The 27,689-nt window shown below is 40.2% G+C and overlaps 2 protein-coding genes across 7 annotated transcripts in view; one reads left to right on the top strand and one right to left on the bottom strand.

Moving 5' to 3' along the window:
• The window catches only part of ubxn6 (UBX domain protein 6), a 409,082-nt gene that overhangs the window by 222,272 nt on the left and 159,121 nt on the right, over positions 1-27,689 (top strand). The gene's annotated exons all lie outside the window — the stretch shown is intronic.
• Positions 1-27,689, bottom strand: part of sbno2b (strawberry notch homolog 2b) — a 61,193-nt gene that overhangs the window by 24,684 nt on the left and 8,820 nt on the right. For 3 of the 6 annotated variants that reach the window (XM_062424558.1, XM_062424557.1, XM_062424556.1), the window contains exons 2-4: positions 21,216-21,443; positions 19,891-19,976; positions 12,106-12,229 (exon numbers count right to left, since the gene is read on the bottom strand). In XM_062424558.1, the coding sequence (XP_062280542.1) occupies positions 12,106-12,229; positions 19,891-19,976; positions 21,216-21,323 (318 nt within the window). In that variant the 5' untranslated portion in view covers positions 21,324-21,443. Of the gene's footprint in view, positions 1-5,474; positions 6,151-12,105; positions 12,230-12,997; positions 13,163-19,890; positions 19,977-21,215; positions 21,444-27,689 lie in introns of those variants that run through there. The other 3 variants (XM_062424561.1, XM_062424559.1, XM_062424562.1) reach the window with 3 other exon arrangements.

The raw sequence follows: 27,689 nt of genomic DNA on the forward strand, positions 1-27,689 counted from the left end.
CCCTGAATAGACTGGTAACAGTTTATACTTCTTCTCATTTCATCATTAACTTGATTTATTTTGGTGTCTAGTAGTTAAACACATTGAGTGTTTTGTGGACAGAACAAGCTGTCTTAAGACTCAAATGCACAGAGTGATAATTGATGCGCCTCATGTGATGCTCCTTTGATGATGAAATGACAACATCTCTGAACCGACAGATTTGTGCTGTTGTTCTTTGTATTTACTGCTGTGTTAGTTGGATGTAATGAATGAATGAAACAGAGAAATGCAGAGGAGGCAAATTAAACTAAAAGCGTCTGTTTCCACAGAAAATCATCTGTTGAGTGTTTGATGGTTATATTTACATTCTAGAATGTAACCGCCACTAAATGATCAGAATATAACGTTTTATTTTCCATCATTCACTCTACCATCGACCCTTCTCCTTTCTTGACCACTGCCATTATGTATCTCTCTCTTTCATGCCATCTCTCTCTTTTTCATTTGCAGAAAAAACTACTTTGGTTGCCTGGTTCTCATTTGACGCTTCAAAATCAAAACAAGATTGGAGCAGTAGCATCAAGACAGTTTGACACACCTCAAAAAGCTTTTAAACAAAAATCATCTCAGAGCTTTAATCAAGAAACCAATTTGTCAAAAAGCTGCTGTATTTTACACATGGATATTTTTACATCTTGCTTTGGTCTGTAAGATCCTTTAGTCACACAACCTACAACCAAAGATAACAATTCAAACCAATTCAAATCTGGAGAGCTGCTCACAATTTTTTAGCAGTTCCACTGAGCACATAGAGCTCCACTTGGGGCCCCACAAGACAAAGCTGATTCTAAAAGGCCTCTGACAATAATATTTAATCTGTGCTTCCTGCTGAAATGTGTTCCAAAGACACAGGTTGGCTCTTCTTGACAACTGTGCTGCTGTTTAATATGTAAATGTTAATTTGAGGGGACAGTCTGAGAAACGATGTAAGATGATCACATGTGATTGTATTGACATGTTTACAGCTGTAAATACAAGAAAATAATTGTCCTCTACTTGTTTCGCTCACAGACAACCATTCCTAGAACAACTATCCCAGGCCAACTGAAGCGGTATACCCAGTCCAGGAACCTCCTGACAGGCAGGCTTTCATGTTGTGCCAAGTCTGAGTAAAACAAGCCAGGGACAGCTTGCTGCTTACAAGCCTCCTGGAATTTTCCAGTGTGTTCATATGTTCTGGAAAATAAAAGGATGCCATGTCAAGTGTCCCAGCTAGCAGCCTAATGACTGGTTCAAAGAACAGCTCTTCTAGTTGTGTATGTAGGAGACCCTAAAGCTGACTACTAGAAATAATGGTAACTAGGCTCTATAACACGCAGGGCAGATTAATCTACATGACTTGGAAAATCCAGATGTCTTTGTCCAGCAAAGGACATGCAGGTGCTAACACACGAAAAAGCAGGAGGAGTTGAGAAAGAAAGAGAGGAAAGATCCAGAATAAAAAGCAGGAAAGAATATCTATTGTTTTTTGGTTTGGTGCCAAGAGGAAGTTGGCCACGGATAGATGCCATGAGGATGAGCTGGCATAAACAAAGACATGTCTCAATAGTTCAAGTCAACAGTTTCACCTAGTAAGAAGAAATATAGAAAAGAAGCATAAGCATCCAAAACAATGTGGTGAGCTCTGGAAAACGATTTGTGAAACTGAGGAAACATAAAAAAAAACACAAAAAAACAAAAAAATGACAGATAGTATCTCATTTTCTGCGTCTGTGTGTTTGTGTGTAGTTTGAGAAATTGCGTGTATGAGCCTGAGTATTGACGCAAGATGACGTCTCAGTTGTGCAGAAATTTCAACACAGAATACCACACAGCATTTGTAACAGGAGTAAACTGTCATTTCTAACAGTGACATGTGACGTAGCCAAGAGGATAAGTGACTGTGTCAACATGTCAAAACTTAAAAAAAGAACACCAGTTCTGCGCAGTCAGTAAGATCATATTTCCATGCAGATGTCTCTTCGTCATCGTCAACCCCTTCCTTTAACAGGAGCCTATTAGAGTCTGTATACATTATTGACAGAAAGAGAAAGTTGCTTAATTTGTTAAAGTGGTTGAAATTCGTATTATACAGAACAGCCAAGCTACAATTGAGATAAGGCAATGTTTTACCACATCCTATTTTTATTTGCAAGTGTGGGAGACCAGATTACAAGAAGCTTCCCCGAAATAAAACCACATCTGAAGGGTACATTCACAGGTTCTCTTGTTGCCTCTGACAACTTTGCGCTCTTTTTCCTTGTGCTTGACACATACCCCCACTTTCACACACCTAGTGTCAGAGGACAACTATCATTTTGTGACTCAGGATGGTATGCTTATAACCTGTAAGTTGCTGATTTGGTTCTCAGGTAAGATATATACATAGCCTAAACTGGGCAGGGAATTTACTCTTTTAACACCATGGGCACATGGTGGTCATTTTTAAAAACACAGTGGATTCAGCTTATGAAAGACCAGATAACTCTGAATGAATATCTTCACATTCTCACTTTGAATCATCTCCAGTTAAAATAACTTCAAAAGCATTTACAATCAGGATTTACTGACTACGTTCAACACATTAGAAAAGAAAGTGAATGTGCTTTGACATCATTTCAATCAGATATGGAATACAACTTTCATAACACTTGTTAAAAAGATGAGCGTGACGTCCCAATAAGAGGGCAAGAGAAATTTATTCAGCAGTCACTTTTATGACTGAATTTATATGCTGCAGATGATTGTAATAAAATGAAAATATTGAGAGCTAAAAAAAATTCACAGCAATTTTCCTGGCCCAAAATCAGGCGAATGAGGTACCTCAACGATCATCTACTGAACCTTTATTTATCCATTTATTTTGATTACACTATAGAAAGAGACAGTAAAACAAGGGTGGAAATAGAGGGACAGGCAACAAAGGTATCCGGCTGAATTTAAACTGGGGATGTGGTCATTACATAATGTGACTTGACCATTCAGCTAATTGACACCGGTTGTCTGGTTGTTAGCATAAACCCAAACACCAAGAGAAAGACAGCACGTTTTAGAGCCACGTAACCTGTGTGTCTCATACATCGGGAGAACGTGCAACCTCCAAACAGAACGGCTCCTGTCGGCTGCCAGATTTGAACACAGGACCTTCTCATTTTGAGACGACTGCTATCTATTGAGATACAATGACACAGCAAACGTAGAACATGCAGAGCAGCCTAACAATAAATCAAACCTTTGACAAAGTTTGTCACGTTTTGATTCAACAAGGTGATTTTAGTGGGAAAGTACTAAGAAGTCCAAAATGATTGTTTCAAGAACGTGAGTATTGAGTATTCACAAGTTGATGTGGTGAGGCGGATGGCTATTTGATGTGTGTATATATACACAGTCTACTATAAAAGGCTCTAAAATCTTGAGATTCTCTCTATTATTATGAGGTATTATGTATTTTTTAAAATGACTGCACAGCTCTTGTGTCCCAGTTTTTACTATTATTTAGAACCAGAGAAACATTTAGAAACCACCAAAGAATCAGATTTGTATGTTTTGCTATCACTACAGGCAACCATTCATGGATACTAGCGGAAATCACTCGTTAACAGTAAAACAAGATGATCCGTAACACCTGCACTCTGACATGTTCATCTTCGGTCTCTTCCTCCTGCTGCAGCTGTCTAGTGTCAGACAATGCCTGACAGATTTGCCTCATTTTGCATCTCAGGATGTAGAATGAATTATTTTTTAATGACCAGCAATAACCAGCTCAAATATCACCATATGTTTGTCTTTTCACCTAACACCACCCTGAAGCTGTTTCCCTTTTTGCAATTACTATTGGCACTGATGCGTGACACATTTCATGCAATAAACTCAAGTTTAAATCATTGCAGGCATGATTACATATTGATAAAGAAATTTCTCTTTGCAGCATAAGAAACCTTAATTCCTGGTGCCCATCCTCTATCTTCTAGCCCCCCCCCCCCTCCAGTCTCACGCTCTCACTTATCACTACCATCATTGTTTATTCACTTCCCGTAAGCTGCACGCCTAGATCATGCTCAACGTTTAACGTAATACCAGGAAACTGACAACATGTGCCCACCAAGAGGCTGCCCTGCTGTGACCCCATCCTTCAGGGACTAGTTCATCTTTTTTTCACATTACTTTTTTTCCCACATGAGACGTACACACTTATTATACGTTTGATGTATGAGTGTTACCTCAGACTGCATGTGCTAGAGGAAAGAGATATCTGGTGAGGTGGACAGAAACAAAACAAAAGCAAACAGATCCATGCAATGGGGTCCTCAGCCGGACTGTTTTCACATTAAAAAATGTGAATTTGTTGTCTAAAGCTTGACCACGGATTGTGTAATGTCTTCTATTCTGCAAGAGCAAAAATGCTGACGGGGCGAGTTTAGACAATCACTCAGTAATAGGCTCAGCAGGCCTCGCACGAATAAAGTCACTGGACTCATATAAGCTACAAATTCACCAACACTGTGCAGTCTAATGAAGGATAAACTAAACAAATAATGCAATTCCATCTACCATGCAGTACACCAGTGCACATATTTAATAGCCATTCAAAAACCAAACGATAGTGCTGTTTTGCCTGACAAGATATCAGGTTCTAGCACTTACTGGAAGACAGCAAGGGGTGACACAGACAATCATTTGTCATATTTCCTGGCTGGGAATGAGAGTCTCAGTGGAGCAGCGGGTGAGTGACTATGCTGGCTGACCTGCCGGTGAAGAAATCCACAGCCAGACTTGCTCTCTGGCTCACAGGCAAACTTTCAGTGAGCCCGGTTTAGCGTCTTTGACATTTTCCTCTCTCAATAAACAGCAGCCGAGTCTAAAACAGATTAAACACAGTCAGTGGATAATAGTTTAAGCCTCGTCTGATGTTAAAGTTCAGCTGAGATATCAATTTAAAAAACCTCCTAAGTCTGAGACGTGGCTCAGCACTCGTCCAGGAAACCAGCTCTTACAGGCAGTTATGAGAAACTAATTTGAGAACTGCTTTAAAATCCATTTCACACTACGTCTCTTGTCAGTCACTTTCCAATCATTTTTTAAATATAAGACTGTAAAAAAGGATCACTTCCAATGAAAGCAAGGCTTTGTTGGTGTTGTACTTACACAGAAGTATTTTCAAAATGAATTAAAGGAAGTTTAAGTTAAAAATACAGCAATACTGAGGTAATAAAGTGCTTACTCGTCTTATCTAGAGATTCCCTGATAAGGACAATAAACACTCTTCACACAAGCAGCTTTCAGTTGGTGGAAGTTGCGCATGTCTCAAAACACTTTTCAATTACTGACCATGACGCCACAAATATAAATAACCTTAAAACAACAGTCTTTTATAGTGAATTTTTAGACTTCATAAAGTGTAATATAAACAAAAAAAAGAAAAAAAAGAAAAAAGAAGCAAACAGTACTAGTACCTTGGGAAGCGGTCGTCCCAGCTGTGAATACAATTTAGTCCAGAACTGCATGAGAGACATGGGTCCAACAGCTGCAGTATGGGGGGGGGGGGGGGGGGGTACACACACACATCCACTCCTGCTTCACCTTGAATCCCCAAAAGCGACAGCCTCTTCCATGTGTTGATCAAAGTGTTGGTATTCACCTTCCACCCCAACAGTGGACTCTGACTAGCCCTTTACAGTTCCTCTCTGGTCCCACACACGCATCTACGCTCTACCGCAGGTACGCTCTGGGCGATCAGCTCACACACAAAAACTCTTGTCTCTCTCTCTCTCACCAACAAGAGACACAGGCGGAGACACACTCTAAAACATGCTTCCTGCTTCACCAGGGGCTGTCAGGTATTTGCATAGAGGGCTTAGTCATAGTGTATGTGGACTAGTTCCTCAGAGCTCAGAAAAAGGTGGTTGGAGAGTGAGTGAGAGAGCAGGGGAGGGGAGGGGAGAGGTGGGGAGAAGAGGGAGGGAGGAGGGGAGGAGCTTTCAGGAAATGATGCTTTTGTTGGTAAGTGACTAGAGTTACTGGCAGTCGGGCCCATTTTACTGTACATGGTGTAACTCAACCGCATTTGTAGTGTAAACAGTATTGCGCTCTGGACCTGGCCGCTCCTCACACCCCGCTGCTTACCGCTATGTTTAATGGGCCTGGGCCGCTATTTAATGATTATTATATTTAGAGACTGAATCCCTGCCTGGCTGCCTGTCTTACTTCATACATTGTCTTTTGTCTTTCTATTTGTCTGTGCAGGCTCAATTTCAAGACAGCTGTTCTTTTAATGATTATTATCTTATGGTTTATAGCTCAGAGGTGAAAAAAGGAAGCAAATGTGTTTTTTTAATTACCTAACTGGGGAGAAAAGTCATTTATGAGAAGGCAAACTTGTCAGTCAGCCTCTCAAATTTTCTCTCTATTAATTTAACTGTGCTGTGTTTATCTGCATAGGAAAACAAATGTTTATAGTTTTTTACATGGTCCTCCAAAAACAATGAGAACAGCTTCAAAATATCAAGGAGAGAGCTTAAGTGGTCAGAAATGTATTAGAAGATCAAGTGCAAGCTGCAAATGCGCATATTCTGAAGTTATTTCAGCACTCAACAGCCAATACTTGTATCTGTGCACAATTACACAAAAATACCTTTTTTATAAAAAAGGTCATTCCTACTTACTGGAATCAGGGTTGCGGTTGTTAAAGAGAATTCTGGGAATCTGATAGCAAATGGGTTATTTCAACAATTCAAAGATGTTTATCAAAGACAGTGTCATAATATTAGTTTTGTCTTATAAAGGGGCAATGTTAACTGTTGAAGAGCTCATCCTAAGTGAGGTCATTGTGGTATTTAAAAACAATAATGTGATTTATCTCCTTTACTAGCGTTTTTGGAATAGAAGGGTCCATTTGCGCACCCGGCTTCCAGGAATACACGATATCAAGCCGGGATGCTGAAGTGCTGTAATGTCCGTCTGTGCTGGACTGAAAGGGAGTCAGACTGTCAGAGACGGAGTGGCGCCTGTCCATGGTGTCATCATAGTATGAGTGGGAATCCTCTGGATAATGTGTGTGCATATGTGTGTATCTGGTGGGTCGTGGAGGACCATCAGGGAGGGATGAATCATTGATAAGCTTTTTTTGAAGGCTCATACATACATACACACACACACACACACACACACAGACACACACACACCTCATTGCATCACAGTCTAAAGAAGGAGGATCTATGCTTGATTTCACTAACACAACAACGCATTTGATGGAAAGGCAGTCTCATTGTCACATGCACCATTGTTTTGCAAAAGCCTGGTCATGATGTGTAATGGAGGTGCTTGGGATCACATACTAGTAGAGATAGTTATTGTTTAGATTTTAGTATTGCTGATTTAATGTCCATTTATGAAAATTGATTCCAGTTCCCACCTGGTACCATCTTTCTTGCTGTATCACTGATGTCTTTTCTAAGTGCTATCACACTGGAAAGAACATACATGTGTGCTGGCAATGTAAAGTGCAGTGGGTCTAAACTTCACTTTCAATAATGTTTTAACATTTGTTGAAGAGGCCAACCGCCCGGTGCTAATCTAAAATTAAACTGGATCAGGTGGAGCACACACTCCCCATGGAAAACAGTGCACCTATTAACCATCCTCCAAATTAACCTTTAACTTCCCCTTTCAAACTAGGCCATCCAAATGAAGGTAGGGCGTCTCATAAGGAAGTAACTGAGATATAGAGCTGATCTTTGTCATCGCTGGTAAGCCGCAAGAAATAAGTCAAGAAAAACAAGATAATCATCTATGCCAGTAAAATAAAAACCCAAAGCACCTTTCAGTTTATCAACATCTCCTTCTTCTTTTTCTTTTTTGTTCTTCAAGTGGATTCATGCCACATTTTGGGTTATTTAAAAGCTCAAGTCAACTGGACATTTTTATATGGATTGTGCACTGATTTCCTTGTAATTCAGCATGACATGTTCAGTAGGTTTTGAAGGGATTCTGAAGAGAGTTTTGAGTTTTCATTTTGAGAATGTTTGTGTAGTAGTGAGAGGAAGAGCACAGGAATATGTGGCAAGAGAGTAAGACCACGGATGTGCCTAAACGTGCCTTTTTGCATGTACCTGTGTACATGTACAATATCTAGATTATACAGTAGGTGTGTTAATGTGTGCATTTGCACAGTATTGTTCATTGGTTGAGGTTAGCCAGAGTGGTTAGTGAATGACTTCTGTTTTTTTGTTTTCCAGTAAGTCTTGTTTTCATTCGTATACTTTTCATAAGTTTGCATACTTTGGATCCACAAATTGAACCGATTTAAACTTACGCAAGTGTGCACGTGAGACTGTGGCAAATTGTACAGTTCTCCTTCAGACCGCAGTGGGCGAGTTTAAGATTCAGCATCTTTTAAAGAGCTGGGGGTTGTGTCTTTTGATGGTATTGATGATAAAGCAGTTTTTCTATTTTTATACTTTTTTGAATTGAGATAAAAGAAGCCATTAATTCTTGTATATGTCTGAGATTATTGGACATCAGTAGATATAAACCTCAGTTTGGTTTTGTCAAAGTTTCCACAGTTTATCTTAATTTTATTGTGCCCAAGCTGAGTGTTTTGATAGTGCTTTGTTTTATAGGTTCCCGAGTTTCCCAGTAACTCCCGAGAAAGATTTAATGTGGAGCTGTTTTTTCCTTCAGAAGTTTTCTGGAAAGAGTCAAGCAATTTGGCACTCACATATCAAATGATCAATTACCGTAAGTAATAAGCCTTTCATAAAAGCATTGTCTCTCATTTCTTCTTTCAAATACAAATAATATCTAATAACTTGAAAGATCAATAAAATACTGAATAGACAATAATAAACTTAGTAAATATCTACAAAATATAAAAAATTATTTACTACTTAATGATCCAATAGTTTTCAGTAAAGGTGTTTATTATGAAATTTATTATGACATTTTCTAAAGCCATTGCAGTGCAATGTAATGGGTCTATTAGGTACATTAGAAACCTCTGTACGTGTGTGGTAAACATATTACTATAATGCTGATATAACCGTATTTAGAGAGAATACATCAGATAAATGTTCAAAGCATATCAAAAATGTGAGACATCAATTTTATAAACATCATTGTACGGCGGACACGTATTCCATTTCAGTTGTTTGATATTGATATATAGTAATGGGCTGATAATCTAAGAAAGATATTGACTCTCAAAGAGGAGTCTATTCATTCTAATACAAACAAATAGACGGCTCTAGTTTTCCAGTTACCAGAGATCTCGACACAGACATCCTGTCTGCATGCTGTTACTAGTGTGCCTTCTTACAATCTGAGGATATTCCAACTGAGCTCTGTTGAAGCGCATAAACAAACTATCACACAGTGGGAAGCCGTGCAAACCAAAAGAGATTTCACTAATGACTACAGTTGTAACTGAAACTAGCTGGAGGTAAACATGGCTGTCAGTCACCTGACAGCTAAACAAGCACATCAATGATTTTAATCAGTCACACTAGCCCAAATTTCTTCTATACTGTCACAGTTTAACAGTGCAAAGAAAAGAAGAAATCCTGCTTTACGGCTGTGGATGAATAGGGAAAAACTGGGCAGGGTCGGCATGCTGTGGTGATGGGAAGGGGGGAAAATGGAGTATGTTAAAGGGAGCTGAGTGTGAGGTGGTGTACTAGTCATGATGACCCCGTGACTTACATTTTCTCTGCATGCCTCACATGGCAGGGAGTGTCCAAAACCAGAGAGAACAGCTGAGAAAGCACAACAACACAAGCACCCTCTCTAACCCTATCTCTCACACATACAGAGACACACACTCACACCATAACATTCCTCGTCTCCAATGCTGGGAAACCAAACCTGTTGCTTACAAATGCACCAACGTTGGAGCCAATTTAATTTAAACCAGAGAAAAAATGACAACTGTCAGGCCATACTGTTCTAAATATGTGGACAGATAAATAGATCCAACGTGTATCACATAGCCATGACCCCTCCTTATTACTTGTAAAGAAGAAAGCCACAGTCAGACACGCTGACACAGGCAGATGGAAAAGTAGGGAAACCCCACATGAATCACTAAATCCATGCCAGAACAACAGTGCACATGATGAGGAAGACACACCACTCTCCTTTATGAAAGCCTTCATGTGTATCCTTTGTTCTTGAAATCCCCCCCCGGCTTAAACAACCACACAAAACATTTTCATACATGATAAAAGTCTTCTCTTTTTTCCACAGAACCATCACACTCAGATACACACCTGGACACAAACATGAAGTGAAACTCTTGTGTCTACTTGTGCTTCCCTTTAAATGTTGATAATTGTCAACTGTATGTTAGCAGAGACTAATACTGAGATTAGTACTACTAGGAGGTAGTGCAAATACTACTGCACATACAAACAAGTCTAACAAAGCTTCAAAATAGACATCAAAAGCGGACAAAAGAGCAATATTACCTGAGATTTACCTCTAAATTAAATGACTTCTGATGTATTCTTTTTCAAGATATTTTATGTTCATGCAAGTGTAGTGCCAGCTACATAATGATGTGCACCTGTAAAGACCTAACTTCATTAGGCAAAACCTTGCATAACTTCAAATAGCTTTTATCAAACTTACACGCTATAAGACGAGCCTCCAGAGAGCCCCTGTACGCAGCTGCTGAAGGAAAATACTCCTTACAATGTGAAACTGGCTCATTTATTGTATTTTGTTTTGAGTATTATAATCAATTAAATTACACTGCAATCCTGTGAATGCAATAATATTGCACTAAATATATACATTTTAAGGCTAAATTTTCACCTCCTATTCAGTGGGTTTCATTATTCAGCTATGAAGTGGTTTTATTAACAGGCAATACATATCTAACCTTGCAGATAGCAGTAGTTTGGGTTTTATCTAGTTTGGGCTGAAAAATGTAAGTGCCTTTTGAGAAACAATACTCAACTTTCTTATATGTAGTTAAAAGATGATTTAGTAATTATTTACCCCTGCTCTTTCAACAACAAATACAGCAACTTCACACATTCCGAATGAATGTGGCATTACATCCAGCTCATTAGCATCTATATTATTCAGTGAAAAGATTTAAAAAATGCACAATCAAATAAAGAAATGCCCTTTTTTTTGCATCTGCTGTCACACCTCATCCCCCCTTAATATTTACTGCTTTGGCCTTATGTTGAACCATGAAAAAAAAATCCTATGCCTTTTAACTGTCAGACAGGCTAATAATCATGTTGACAATACTGCCAGTCTGCTTGGTAACCCATGATTGCCCTTATTCAAAACTCATCATCTTAGCACATTGTGTTTTAATACAGTTCCATAATGGCAGTCAATCTATTCAGACCAAATAGGCTTCAGATTAGAAACTCACTGGTCTGTGTCAGAACAATTGCCTTACTAAAAGAAATTGGCAGGACTGACACAAAAGCAAGAAATAGAAAATGCAAATGATGGACTGTAAGCATATTCAGCTGGACCAGTGGGGTAAATATGTGAGTGAAGAGAAGCCAGCATGTTTACTTCACTCTCCACATATAAGCATTCCCCACACTGAACATGAATATCCTCAGTGCTGTCTCCCCGGGGTGAGGATAAAAATCCCCATAAATAGGTCACAAAATCTTGAAAACACTGAGAACTTTCTTACATCTCAAAATACACACAGCAGCATCTCTCTTTTCGGGGGAGGATGCTGAGTGGAAGTGTAGAAGAATGCAAAATTATAGTGTCTTATTAATGACATGCCTTGACAGGAATGGGGCAGGTAGTGTTGCAGTCTAGACAACACTAGGCTTTAATCAGGTTGCTCTATGGTACATTAAGCGGAGCTGAGTACACATGAAAGACAGGATGAAAGAAGTGGGTGGGAGGCAAAGTCCATTCCTCTGATAAGTAAGTAGAAGAGAGAAGGACAGGTGGAAACAGCGGGAGAAAGAATTGAGAATGAAAACTACAATGCATGTAATTTTGTAGTGACAAGTAAGAATTAGTTTTTTTTCATACTGGCTGTTGTCTTACAGTTTGTCAATACCACAATGCCAACACATGCAAAAGACTTGTATAACCCACCTGGGAAAATTCGCCATTCCTCGGGAGGTTGAGGCTGGAAAAGTCCATGTCAGAGAATCCCGAGTACATGTCAATGTTCACATCCGGAGTGGCGGTGGTAGTGCTGCTGTTCAAGTGGTATTGCCTGGAGGAGAGAGACAAGTTTAGTTTGTTTGAACAGTATTTATCCAAGTAAAACTGACACATGCTGTTTTTTTGAACAGTGATGTGCTTAGAGTATATATCTTAGAGCTGCCAAGTGCAACCACAGCCAACTACTACTACTGTGCAATAAGCAGCTCCATTAAAGGAACAACTGGAGAACTGAAAAACATACCAAAAGTTTAAGTCTTCAAGTGTCACCATCAGTACAGAAGATGGTGATCTAGCAGTGTAATACTCAAATAATATGACCTCACTACATGACACAGCATTAGATACTGTTTTAGATGCTCCAAATAATCACATGACCTTAAAGCAGAAAACACTTTCAGTTTCATTTATACCGATAATGGCAAGTAAGTTGAGCTATATGTTATATCAGGAAGTATAAAAATTAAGAGCTGTTACTACATTCAAGTGTTCAAAGTCAACATCAAATGTTAAATATACAAGAAAGATAATATGAACACAAATATTACGTCAGGCAGACGGAAGTTGAGGCATGTAAGAGAAAAAGAAAGACACACACACTCATGAGATTGTCGTCACTTTGGGGACATTACATAGACTTACATTAATTTCCTGGAAACTTACCCTCACATTAACTACTAACCCAAAAATCATCTTTTCTCGTAAACTGGCACCACAGCTTTTGTACCCAGTAACTTGTGCTATGTCTGAAATTGGTCCCCAAAAGTAGCCTATGACAGAACACACACACGTCCAGGGAGAGTGAAGGAGAACAAGATACCTATTTTTCAGATCCAAAGTCCAGTTTTCCTTCATACCAACCATTATCATTTAGCCAAATGTTAATATCCAAAACAGGTCCGTAGGCCTCGACAGATCCACCCCATCCTAATTACAGTTTCTTGTTGAGTGTAAGTCATCATATCGTAACAAGCTACTATGCTGACTGTTGGGTGCACACTCAAAACAAAAGGGAAACTAAACTTTCAAGGTGGAACTGCGACAGTGCCGTCCCACGTTCTTCTCTTCCAATCATGTGCCACGGCTCAGGCTCAGAGGGATTGAGCTTGGCCAAAGCTATTCACAGGATTTGGCTCTGTGTCCTAAACCACGGGCCAGAGATCAGGGAGAATGATTGATTGAAGTTCAAAACACACCAAGAGGATAAAAGGGCAACCCTTAGCCACTGAGTAGAAAGAAGCCAGTGTATGAAACATAGTTCCTGTCATTTTTTTTGTTGAATTTCCCCACACAATATTCAGCAGAATTCAATATTTAATCAAGTCTATGTTCAACTTTTATATTGTGGGCATCCGTTTATAAAATTCCCGAGAATTCTTTTAGATAACCACAACACCACGGGGTGGAAATGTTTAGGGTACTTTTTTAACAAGCAGTGATCACTGATGCACAAATATAACATTTTTAAAAATCACAGATCTTATGTGATTATTTCCATGCTTCATGTTCTTATGCTCTGTTTCCACAGACGAGAAGTAAAATTAGACCAGGAATTTTAGCGTACACATTGGAAAAAGCCAGACCAACTGTTCTAATCATGAGTGATGAAAAAATTAGGAAAACAGGTCATGGGATCGCACTGGTAGAGAATCAGTTTAGTTCTTAGAAACATCACAGCTCTGTGAATGGTAACAATCATCCACGCTGGAAATCCCCTTCCTGGCCCTTTAGCCAGCAGTGATATGACAGTGATATTATTACAGTAGAAGTTTTGGCAGGCCGGCATCATCTGCTTTCCAACAACACAAAGCTGGTTAGCGGCTCTCAGCCAAAGCAGACGATTGACTTACTGTTTTGTTTACATGTACCTACAAGCAAGGATGTAACTTTGGTTTGAGGAATAGGAGGGATACAACAAAGGGGACGGGGGAGTCTTGGGGTCCTACCCCACGAAAAAAATTGCAATTGAATCCTTTTTCTTGCATTTCTACATATATTTAGGGACTATAGTAACATATAACCTACCTGTCTTCCAAAGGCACCACGACCTCATCTGACCTTTAATATAAAGCAGTCGACATGAACAAGGTGTAAAACAATGCTGAAAGGAAAGCCGAGGCCATAGTGACATCATGTTGGTTGTATTATTATTATTATTAACATCATTAGTGTAGTTTATTTATCAACTGTGTTCACATCCTATAATGTTCACTCCTTCCTCTCATTAACAAACCAACATCACCTGAGCCTTTATACATAACCTGCCTGTGACTCAGTGTTGCTTCACCCTGCCTCACCCTCTCTGTTCTCCTTAGGCAGCTCCACCTCATCTGACCTCTGATGTGGAAGCAGAGTCCAGAAGGGAATGTGGTGTGTGTGAGAGTGTAACATTAAAGTAAACTAGCAGCAAGAGAGACTCTGCTTTTCTTACATTGTTGGCAGATACTTAGTGCGGTTTAAGCTGGACAGGTTAATAGAAATATCATGCTGTTTTATAACCATCTTAAATATTTAGTTTGTCAAATTGCTTTTTCACCCCCTTCGGAAATATGGTGACTATATCGCTTGCCAGCCAATGTTAGTAATAGCCACATTACCTAGCAAGAGTGTATCTGTGTTGGTTAAGTCAACGTCAGCCTAAAACCAACAGAGAGGAAAGGGGAGGGGCAGGAGAGTTAGGGTTAGGGGGGAGGGGGATTTGGAAGGGGAACTGGGAGTTTGAGCAGGTGCTGTTTCCGTGTTGGCTTCCTTTTCAATATGGCTTTAGTTTTCAGACTTTAAAAGTGGAGGGGTCCAAAACTGCCTTCTGAAATGTGCAGATGCCACTGTGTCCCCCCGGTAAATTATGCCCCTGTCTACAGAAAATAATACAACAAACCTCCACCTGCACCCTCAGATCTGCCAACAGCTAGTTTCTCTGGGCCCCTGGTACCCAGCTCCGCACCATGGGGGATCAAGCTTTCTGCTCTGCTGCACCACACTTGTGGAACAGCCTTCCTAAGCGTCTGAAGGCAGCACAGACCCCAGACTCTTAAAAAAAAAGGCCTAAAAATCTGTCTATTCAGGAAGGCTTTTGCATATTAACTATTCTTCTTATTTTCTGTATGTTGTGTGATTTATGTTATCAATACTGTAGCACTTGTATTATTATTATTATAATAATACACAGGCTGTAGCTGTGTACAAATTATCACTTGAACCTTGTTATTGTTTTATAATCTTTTATCTGAGGCTGTAACATGCTAACCATGCATATAACAGTGTAATTTTGTATTCAGTTAGACCCTCAACTCCAATCAGTGGGAGTTTACACAGCTAAAATGTGATTTTTTTAATAACTTATTTCCAGTCTGCATCATTCAGACAGTCTGCATCATTTTTTTTGACGTGAAATTAGGAACTTGAAGTGTCAGAACTGCTGTATGTTCCAAACATCATAATGCAGTTCAGTAATAAAGGTTTTATGTTGCAACAGTTCGCCAGAAGTGCTGATCTTTACAACACAATTCAAGCCAATGTAATTTTCAAGAAATGGATCCCAAAATGCAACTAGGCAAGATTCTTAACAGTAACAGCCACACTGCAATATTATTAGCACGAATAATGCACACGTTTTAGACATTGAACAGAACACAGATGTACTCGGCTAGATTTCCTTTGAGTGACTGTAACACGCAGTGTGTTGCAATGCATTTCTGTAAGTTAAATGAGTTAAAAGGTAATGGAGTGATACATTAGGTCCGACCTGTGATAAACCTTTCTTATAGTTTAGAAACTACAAACAAGTTAAAAACCTTCAGCTACTGATGTCTCATAGCATCAATATATAACTTTATAGACTAGTAAGTTAATATGGTGAGGATGCAGGACCGTGACACATGTTCTGCTATTTAAACTGGACTCAAAAATACCTTAAAAGACACTGTCACTGTAAGCACATGTAATCCTTTGAGTAAGATGAGCAATAGTGTGATGCTACTTCTACAGAAATACATAGAAATTTAGATAAGGAGTTAAGTGACCAACTATGAAGTAAACAATTACACTAAACAATCATCTAGTACTAGGCTTCCTTGGAAGAGCTCTTCCTTAAACCAGCACAATTATGAAATTTGACTCATGTTATCAACAGTGAGCAATAAGTGAACTTTGAGTCATATAGCCCAGCTGCCGACACTATCAACTGTGAATGAGGCAAAGATGGCAGACAGCACGGTAGATTTTACAGTGTCAGAAAGCTAACCTTTATTCACTGTCTAATCGCATCAAAAAGAAACAAGAAGGCTCTGATCTTTCATCAGCCAATCCCTCTGAAATGTGGTCCATAGTAAGAAAAGTGTGTTAAGATCAGTGATGGGAATAACGGCGTTATAAATAAACGGCGTTACTAACGGCGTTACTTTTTTCAGTAACGAGTAATCAAATTAATTACTGTTCCCCCCGTTATAACGCCGTTACCGTTACTGCCCCCCAAAAATGCGGCGTTACTTCTTCAGACCTCACTGAAGCGGTTTTCAACCGAACAGGCGCTTCTCTCTGTCTCTCTGCCAAAGAGCGGCTGCACTTAGAGGCAAAACCAAAGACAGAGTAGGACCCAAATGACACACAATCTCCCGGAGTCTGGATCGAGCGAGCAAGAGTGCGCTGTAGAGAGTGACTGCGCGCGCGCGTGTGTGTGTGTGACTATCAATGCAGCGCGTGTGAGAGCAAAACGTCCTGATAGCTTTTTTGGGGAATAAAATTCAATCGCTGCACATCTGCTACATGTACAATTATATTATTTACTTCTTTAAAGTACATTTCTTAAGCACAATTTAATTTTGAACGTGTTTTGGGCCAGTTGTTGTTGATTGGGGCAGCCAAGTAATTTGACATAGTTGAACAATTTTTAAAAAAGTAACGTAATAGTTACTTTTCATGGTAATTAATTAATTTGACATTTATGTAACTCAGTTACTAACTCAGTTACTTTTTTGGAGAAGTAATGAGTAACTATAATGAATTACTTTTTCAAAGTAACGTGCCCAACACTGGTTAAGTTACAAGCAATGTAATGTACTGCACACAGACTGCCTGACCCTTTGGATTCATAACACAAACACACAGTTTGTAATAGACAATAAGAAATGTAAAAATAGAAGCAGGGTCAGTGGTCTGCTTCTGATGTTACTGCTGTAAGCAAACACCCAGACTTAGCTGTGTGGGACAGATCTAACCCAACACCACCACAAACTATTCACTGCAGAGATTGTTTACTTTTTTCATTTTCTCTCTTTAAAGTGTTTGTAAAAATGAGTATGAGTAAGTAGTTCATTAACATAATGATCAATGTACAGTGTGACCTACTAGCCAAACACTGACACGCTTTTCATTGTTTTGGCCCTGTTATTTCAGCAGACTGTTGAGGTGCAATGGTGCCTAACATAATGCCAAGGTAACCAAATCGTTTCTAGAGCTGAGCTGCACAAAAAATCATGTGTGTCACTTGCAGAGGACGAGACTAAGGCCAAAATGTCTATTTAAAAAAAAAAAAGCCATGCAGTAATGTTTGAGGTTATGAATACAGACCTATTCTTGATTACTTTCGGAAGTAAGGTAGTATTTACAGCACAGCTACTAGCATTATAAAATTGATGTTATGACGTTCATACCTTGTAAACTCCAATAAACCTGTTCCTGTTCTGCTAATTCTACACAGTCAGTACCTCTGTGACGTTTTTATCACTGCTCATAAGAATCACTTTATGCTGTGCAGAGGTGAATGAGCAAGTCAGGCAGTGCATCAATCTGCACAGCACTGGTCCATTCACATTTTCTCCTCACTGGTATCATGTGATCTTGTCAACTCCTCTGTTTGTTCTGAATGGCCATGTGAGCAGACAACTGAGGGCTTTCAGGTTCAATCAATTACATCCCAAATGTGCTGTGCAAGACTATCATACTAAGTAGTAAGCAGCCAGCTCTGTTGCCTGCAGATTCTGGTAGAAAAGAGAAGGGAATACGGGGTCATGTGAAAAAAGCCTGACTGACTATCAGCTGGACTGAATAGAGAGAAGAAAACAGGCCTAGGTAGATATGCAAAAAACTTGGGCTTTAAGGTTTATCTGGTTTAGATGATGGCAGAGCAGAAATATGTTCAACCATACCACAAACACATTCATAATTTTGAGAGAGAAACACAGCAAGGAGCAATAACACCAGAAAACGTTACTACGTGAAGAAACACTTCCTGAGTTGTACTTAATATGTAAGTCTCTTCACCCATATGCAAAAGCATGACATGTCGAATCTTTATCTATAAAATAACAAGTCTTAGTCCGTAGAATCACAACACAGATCATAAAACAGATAGACAAATCCCAAATTTAACTCACATTATGTTTGCAGATCAGTGTAGACAGAAATAAACACAAAACCATGATGATGTTAACAATTTTCAAATACTTAAAACTATAGAGGGTTTCCAATGCAAGAAAAAAACGCGTAGCACAACTGTGACACATTAACAGCTGTGTATCATCACAGCGTCAAAATAATTACATTACTAATAAACTAACAGACAAAATGATTTAGTTACTACGTAGTCCTACACACTTACTCATATGAACATCCTATTCACATTACAGTGACAGTATAGTCAGTTTAGTTTCTCTTTTGCTTCTGTGCTTGTCCTCTCTGTCTCTTGCTTTCTCTTTCTGCCTTATTCTTGTTTTGTTTCAGATTAGTGTAGAAATAATTAACATGTCGTTTAAGCGCCAATAGCATCCAAATCAGCTTCCCTCCCTGAAAGAAAAATCTGGTCACCCAGGCAGAAAAAAAAGGTCAGACAAGCATCTACACCCTCTTAAAATGACGTAGAAGCGGCTAGAAAAAACTGATATGGTTCTGCTTCATTTTTCAACGACAATAATTGTGTACCGTTGTGTGTTCACTGTCAAAACGCATTTGCACGCGCAGTAGTACTGTGGCTCAACAGATTCTGACGGGAACTGAAGCCGATTGTGTGCTGCTGACATGCTACTCATGCTGTGCTGCACTGCAGGTGTAAACGAGGTGTTGCACAACTTTTGAATTACACAGCCTCTCTCTGTCTTACTCGCACACACGCAGACCCTTTGTGGGAGGAAAAAGACAAACAGTTCTCGTTCAGCTATGAAGTCATAAAAAATAAAAAAAAACAGCAGGAAATGAAGGAGCTCTGATAAAAGAAGACCATTACTACTGACGTGAGCTTGTGGTTTAGTTTCAGGCCGCAAGTGATGTATAAGCTTGATAGTATTACTTCATTACAAGTGTATACAATGCAATTATGGAATTACATTATACTTTTATAAAAATAAATACATATTTAGCATTATTATTATTATTATTATTTATTTCACGAAATATTCATAAGACACCCAGTCACGCGAACGCCACACTCACAATGACATATACAACACTCAGGGATAATGGGACATTTTTTTTAGCTCACAAGTGAAACTCTTGTGGGTAGTGATCCTCTAATGCAAAAGTTTACCAACCTCAACACCACCTCCACACTACTTTATCTTTCCGTCCATCTTTAGCTGCATATGTAGTACACAGTGTGCAAAGTTACTTCAAACTCATTGTGTGTGGATGTGTGACATCCTCTGCTATTACAGTGTTATGTCTCTGGTCATGATCATTCAATGTGTGGTCAACTATGTGTGCAGCTTTGTATAAACTTACTGGTTTCCAGATTGCATAGGGCGGTGTATGTATCCAGCCTGCTGAGAGAAGGCTCCCCAGGAACCAGAGGAGGCATATATTGAACTCTAAAACAGACAAAATAGAAATCTGTTACACTGTGAAAAGCATAGAAATACAATACTGAACACTGGAGTGCAACAGAACTTTCTCATAATTTAAGAGCAGGCGCAACAAAAGACTCTGTGTGCCCTTCCCTCCGCCCCCGAGTGGTGTATGTTTCGACATTACAGTAAAAATAACCTTTTATCAAATTACATTTTTATGTTCTACACTGAGTGCAAGAGAATACAAACATTGCAATTACTCAAGACCTTGTGGAGCAGTAGTGCATTTTTATCATGTACTTCTGCTCCACAAGGTCTTGAGAACTGCAAAGCACTTGTAACTGATGAGCTAAGTTAAGTTAGCTAGTTAGTTAGTTAATTTTGTTTCATTGTAATTGTAATTGTATAAGCTCTTCATGGCTCAGTTGAGCCTAATCACAATGAGTAATTTCTCTACTCATCCCTAGTGGTAGTGGTACCCCGCACATGAAGATGAGTAACTCTTCTCGGAAATGTGTGTTGCCATCAAATTAAAATGGAGAGTAATAGGACTATTTCTTTGTTTGAGAGTACTTCCAATGAAATCTCACAGCAAATATTTTGGCAAATTAACCCAAAACAAAACAATCTGCATGCTAAGATATTACCAGGGATAAGTAGGATTTCTTTTTAATGATATGACTCTTCAATGTTTTGGGTTCATCTTCACAAGAACTGCGAATCAATCACAAGCAACTGAATACCGCAGCTAGGATCACTTCCTGTCACAGTGCTTTACCCATCTCTAGATGACTGGCCTATCGCACAGATCGTGCAACACAGATTTCAAACACATCGGTTCTCAAACAGTAAATATTGAGTTGTTGTGTCATTAGGTTCAGATAAAACTGAAGCATCTTCACCTATAATACTGGACATTATACTGTTAAGAAAATGTATTTGACTTAAATATATGCACTTAATTCATTTGAGCACAATCTTTTGATATTGCGAAGATGGTCTCTAACGGTTCAAATGACACTAATCAAATAATATATATATAATATTTATATAATAATAATAATAATAATAATAATAATAATAATAATAATACAAAATAATAATATAATAGCAACAGCTTGTCAAGCCATAGTAAACTTTCCTAATGAATTTATTTGAGTTGTTTAGGCTGACATAGAAGCAAGTGATTACATTTTGTAATCACAGTTGTATGCATAGCATTAATTCGTACAGGAGATGTAAATAAATGCTGCGGTATACCTCCATGTTAGAGGGGGCCACAGGGAACAAGCTGCTGTCCAGCTGAGGGCCTTCTGGATGCAGGTAGTTCTCCCCGTCCATGGCCAGCGCTGAGGGGAGGGTGGGCATCAGACCACAGCTTCACACATGACCACCAGCTGATTTAGGCTACGCTCCCCTCAAACTGCCACCCACGTGCTGGCTGTGTCCCAGATAGTACCTCTAACACAGGCGAATGCTCTCCATGACCTGTGGAAGACAGTGGGGGATGGAGGGGATGAAAAGGTAGAGGAGAGAAGGGATTGAGATTCAGACATGTTCACCCGTAAAAAGAAAAACATACACTAAAATCAGTGTTACCAGTGCTGGTTAAATCCATTGCTTCTAACATATAACATGTCTTCCTTATCATAGTTATCGTTGTAAACACACAAAATGAGGTCATTCATAATGGGTGAGTTTTTATTTCTTGACTGACAGCCCTCATTAGCTTGTTGTCATCTGGCATCACTAAAGGTTCCACCTTCATTACGGGACCAATTAAAATCATCACGAGGTCCACAAACAGCCAATAACCTGAGCTGTAGACGACTGGGCCTATTAAAGCAACTCAACATTAATTTATTCCTATAGGACATGATAACTAGTCAACATCACATTTGACAAAACTCAGCTTATAGGTTCAGACTGATTCCCTTCATGTTTTTAATATATATTCAAAACCTGCTGCACGATATTATTCAGTTAAAGCACTCACATCAGAACTTTTACAGACAACTGTGTGTGTGTGTGTTTTACAACTCAAGCTATACGTGTGTCGGATGCAGTGACAGGTGAGACAGGCTCGACCAGAATGTATGCACGAAGGCGGAAGGCTTCCTGCAATGCTTACAGGCTCCACACACACACACACACACACACACACACACACACGATAGGTTGCATTAATGTTTGCAAATATCAGTTGTTTTTTGGTTCGTCTACAGCTGCATCACAACATTTTCTTTTTATCTGTCTAAACAAATTAGACACACTTTGCTATAATTGGGAAACGGACCACAATGACCTCTTTGTTCTGATATGGTTTCACACAGAGACCAAGTTACCCTGAGTTAAAGGCTGGCAGCTCGTACTTTTACTGCGCAACTCTGAGGTTTGATCGAAGTTAGAAAATGAAAATAAAATATGAAAAAAAACTTTAGTTTGCAATTGTGGCATGTGTGTGCTCAAGCATTAAATCTGCTGCGGAGGTTTATTGCAAACAATTTGTAAACTAGTGATTTTAAATGCATTTTGTGAGCAAAATATCATAAAGCATAACTGACTCACTTTTTATGTTCCACACTGAAAGCTTAGCACATATCCCACAAATCACACCAGTTTGACAGCTGAATCAATCCAATCTCTCAGCGCTGCACAATGCATGTCTGTGTAACATCAGCAACACTCTCTTGCCCCCAAACTAATCAAACTGTAACCCTCCTTTTCCCTCTCCCTTACTTCACTCCTTCCTCCAGTTTGCCCCCAATCTGGAACATAGGCCAGACGTGCTCACTGGGGACAAAGCTGAGGTAATAAATCCTAATAGAGTTCATGAGGGTCTAAATAAGAGGGCCTTTGTGTGTCTGGGTGTGTGCATATAAGTGTGTGAGAGAGAGAGACAAAGACCCAACATATTCACCTCTCACATAGCCAATGCACACAAAGGGGAGGCCATTTTACCCTCAGGCTGCCAGTGTGATGCTGTCTGGATAGGCTGAAGAGAATGAGGAGAAGCACGACGACAAAGACGCGACCGATAAACGTTGCAGGCAGGAGGTCTTTAACGTAAGATTATTAGAGATGTATTAGAGATGGCAATTTTGTTTAACAGTATAAATGTTTGAAGTATTACAGAGGAAGAGAAAAAGAGCAAAAGAGAGAGAGAGCAAGAGAGACAAATTAAATTGAAACTTAATTTTGTTCCTTTTTTCTTCAGTAATTCTTTTGAACTCTGTGGTTCAGCAGTGATGTCTGTGAAACTAAAGTTACTGACTCAGGTCTCTAAATAATGTCATCCATGGATTATTATGTCATACAGAGGCTTCCTGTACGAAAGGGGGGGCTAGGGAAAGCTCAAAATGACGCAATACATTTATGTGTGCGCAAATCAGAATGACCCAGTAATCTTATAAGCAGATGAAGCAACTGATCGTCAACGGCTGAAACGAGGTCTTACGGTTGCATTCAGATTCAGATTCAGCTCTGCATTAAAAAAAAAAAAACGGAAAACCACTGTCGCAGCCAGCTGTGCTGTTTTATAGCGGGATGTTTGGGTGTGAATTCCTGCTAAAAGTGTTGGATTGTCAATCGACAGTATACCTCAGGGAATCACACCATGGAGACTGGTTTGTTTGGTTTTAGAGAGATTATAAATTCCTCAAACACAACAACACAATGATTTGATCAGCGAGTGTTACAGCTGAAAACAGACCTAGTTCTCAGTGTGCTGTTTTATTTGGGGCTGGGTATTGATTTGGATTTCCAAAATGGATTCATTATTGATCAGCGAAATTCCGAGTACAATACCAATTTTGTTTGGATATGAAACTGAATCTCAGAGAATTAATGCTGCAAATTGTAAGAGGAGCCCTCTGTCTAGTGTAGTATTAAAAATATTAATGTTTACATTAATAACTGACCCCAAAGCAGCTATATTAATGTAATTCTTCTTTAACATGAACACACTACAGCAGTCATCACAATACAGTGCAACTCTATAGACTCCACAGTGAGATTTGAGTGACCAGATAAGTGCTTTCTTCACTGCAGTGTACAAATAATAACTTGAGTTTTTAAATTGAACCACCAGACAGCCAGTGTAAATAAAGTGGCTGCAAACACACCTACTTTAATGTAAACATCACTTATACCCAAGGAAAAGCTCTTGTGCAACAGGCTTGGCGGTGCATTCAGTGGAACAGCCAACGTTCAACGAGACAAGATCTCGCACAATGAAATATTTGTGTGAGATTGCGTGCGCAGAGAGATCTGACCACGAGATCTCGTTGAACATGGCCGGAGCTGTCGTACCGTTTTTTTAAAAACCCAGCCCTACTCTCATTCCGTCACCCCAGTGTGCCTGGGAGAGAGAGAGAGAGAGAGAAATAGAAAGCACACGAACATGTGTGACTGAGAGAGAGAGGGAGCATGCAGACGGTCAGGCAGGTGAGAGGTGAAACTTGTCTTTTATCTGCTAATTATTTTATGTAATTCTCAGGTTTATCAGTGAAGTGTGATGAACGACACTGCAAATTGTGAGAGGAAGCTGTCTCATATGAAGGGGTCCAACACAAGCCAAATGCACGTCTGAAAGGGAGCACCCAACCTCACCCTACCACCACTACTGCATATTCTCCTTTCCTAAAGTCATTAAAAGTCATCTGAAATAACTTTCCTGCACCTTCTTCCCATAGTGCCCTATCCCCTGATCCCCCTATCACGTCACCCACCTGCACCATGCCAGTTACTGTCTCTTAGCAACAGAAAAATGTCTGTCTCTTGTTGTCCCTTGTTCCTTAACCCCCACCCCTCCAGCAAAACTCTGAGTATAATCGATACTGATCATTGTGAGTGTGGACCCTTCCTGTAAGGGCCTCTCGTTACCAGAAAACTGAAGAAAAAAAAAAAGAAAAAAAAACATGAGTGGGAGGAGGAGAGGGGGACTGGGTGGAAAGGTGATGAAAAAAGCTATCAGTAGGGAGAAGAGAGTGGCAGATATGGAAGATAGAAAAAAAGGGAAAATAAAACAGAGGACAAAACATGCACATTGCAGCACAAGGGAACCGAGAAGTTCATTCAACAAAAAGCAGCACACCACATAAGTCATTTTTATAACCCTGTTTGGTTATTTAAAAAGAGAGGGAAAGACAGAGACTCTTAGCGGCAGTGTAATCTGTTAAATCTGTTAATTACTTCAGAGGTTACTGCTGCTTTTTGGACAGCCCCCCTCCTATGTCTCTCTCTCTCTCTCTCTCTCTCTCTCCCTCTCCCTCTCCCTCTCTCTCTCTCTCTCTCTCTCTCTCTCTCTCTCTCTCTCTCTCTCTCTCTCTCTCTCTCTCTCTCTCTCTCTCTCTCTCTCTCTCTCTCTCTCTCTCTCTCCCCCTCTCTCTCTCTCTCTCTCCCCCTCTCTCTCTCTCTCTCTCCCTCTCCCCCTCTCTCCCTCTCCCCCTCTCTCCCCCTCTCTCCCCCTCTCTCCCCCTCTCTCCCCCTCTCCCCCTCTCCCTCTCTCTCCCCCTCTCCCTCTCCCTCTCCCCCTCTCCCTCTCCCTCTCCCTCTCTCTCCCTCTCCCTCTCTCTCTCCCTCTCTCTCTCTCCCTCCCTCTCTCCCTCCCTATCTGGGTGGCCTGATGCAAAAGCTCACTGCAGGGAGATTAAGCCTTTTAATGTAACTGTAAAATCTTTAAAAAACTGAAACAAACCCACACACTATACACTGCACAAGCCAAACACGCAGACTTCTAGATTCATTTGGGAAGAAGAACCGCAAACATGGCGATTTAGCGATGTTATAAACAGCATTTCCAACGATGTGGCTACATTCTAGGCCAGCCGCTGCCTTTTGGTGGTGTGAGTCACTGCGCTTGTCTCTCAGCCAGACAGAGGTTAACAAGCGGCATGCCTCTGTCACTTCAAAAAACACAAGACGTGTGTTGTTAGTGACAGCGTCCAACATGTGCTTGCAAGCATAGTAGGTGAGAGGTAAATGCAATGTGTGGTAGGGAGGACTGCCTAGCTGTATGTTGGTGGCCTCAGCAAGTATCAGTGGCTGCCAGAGCACATGGGGATCATCCAGGGAAGTGTGACTTCCTTAAGCTGGTAAGTCACGATTAACGCTCACGAGGAGAGCAACCGCCCTGTGTCGCGCGTGCGCCATCTTACTCACAGATGCACACTCATACTCCCACACACGCAACTAAATTTCCTTTTTGCATCCACACTGTATATGCAAATATAATATTACCATGTAAAAACATGAATTTACATTGCTGGCATTCAGGTGATACAGCCAAAACAAAGCATGCAGTGTTTTACTGGCTATAAAAACACATGTATGCATGCATGCACTTGTGTGTCCCCCTTTAAAAGCAATTGCAAGTGTAGTGCTAAAAGGAAGCGTGTGACAGGGTGGAAATGCTGAGTTTTTGCCATGGTCACAGCAGGAGCACAGTTATTATCTCACTTTATATTTCATTTTTCTTGCTGGTGGCAGAGAAGAATAACTATGAGAGACAAGCATCTTCTATTCTTTACTATAGCAGAAAAATCAGGATTAAGGCCTCTTCACACATGTGACAGCAGTCTGTTGGCATCTGTCACTCTCTTGCAGTTTTTTTGCATCTGTCTTCACTACTAACAAGCCGACTGACGGCAATCATTCAATCCAACACACAACACTCACTCATCACCAATCTGAGTCTATCAGCATCGGTAATCAGGTTAGAAATGATCAGGGCCCAGCTGCCTTACTCCAGAGCAGCAAGGGGGCTGTTAGTTGGTTATGATTGCCGAGACTGGCTGGATTCATTAGCTACTGTGATGAAATATTCATAAAAGGAACAAGTTACTTCCCAGGGAAACACGGGACCCTGTCATTCAAAACAGCCTACATTATTAATCAGCACCTTTTTCGACACAAAAGGCCTCTACTTGCCACTATACACACACACACACACACACACACACACACACACACACACACACACACACACACACACACACACACACACACACACACACACACACACACACACACACACACACACACACACACACACACACACACACACACACACACACACACACACACACACACACACACACACACACACACACACACACACACACACACACACACACACACACACAAGCAGAAACATGGAAGGACGCAAGCATTAGCTTCCCATCTATTCCTGTTCCACAACCAAAATACAAAATTTGTCAGTATTACAGACATTGCCATAAAGGCCCAGTGGCCGGGCAGGACACTGGATAGAGAATAATGATCGAATGACTGTGTAACCGAATCTGGTGCCTTATCAAAAGCCGGGAAATGGAAACAAATTGGGTTTTAAGAGCCTGTTGTTATTGCATTTCGCCCGTTCAAATATTTATCAAAGGGGCTCTCTGGACTGAGAGAGCATACAAGAGCACATTGAATAAACGAGCAGTCATTTGAATGATTTGGTCGAACTGAAAAGCAAGGTTCAAAGATTGAGCTACTTACAAAGGGATAACGATTATTCTTAATTAGATTCTCATCAGCCCACTCCAAGTGGCTATTGAGCACCGTTTTGCCATGATCATGAATATCATTGTGCCCACAAACACCAGCTGAATGAGACATTAAAGTGATTTAGCCGTAAAGGGGGAACTTAATCGAGCTCTCTCGGTTGAGAGGATGCCTTTGTTGTGGTAAATAAAGAGAGGGACGGGCGAGGAGAGGCGGCCGGGGAGC

This window comes from Scomber scombrus, chromosome 8 (genome assembly GCF_963691925.1).
Source record: "Scomber scombrus chromosome 8, fScoSco1.1, whole genome shotgun sequence".
In the NCBI taxonomy this organism is placed as follows: Eukaryota; Metazoa; Chordata; class Actinopteri; order Scombriformes; family Scombridae; genus Scomber; species Scomber scombrus.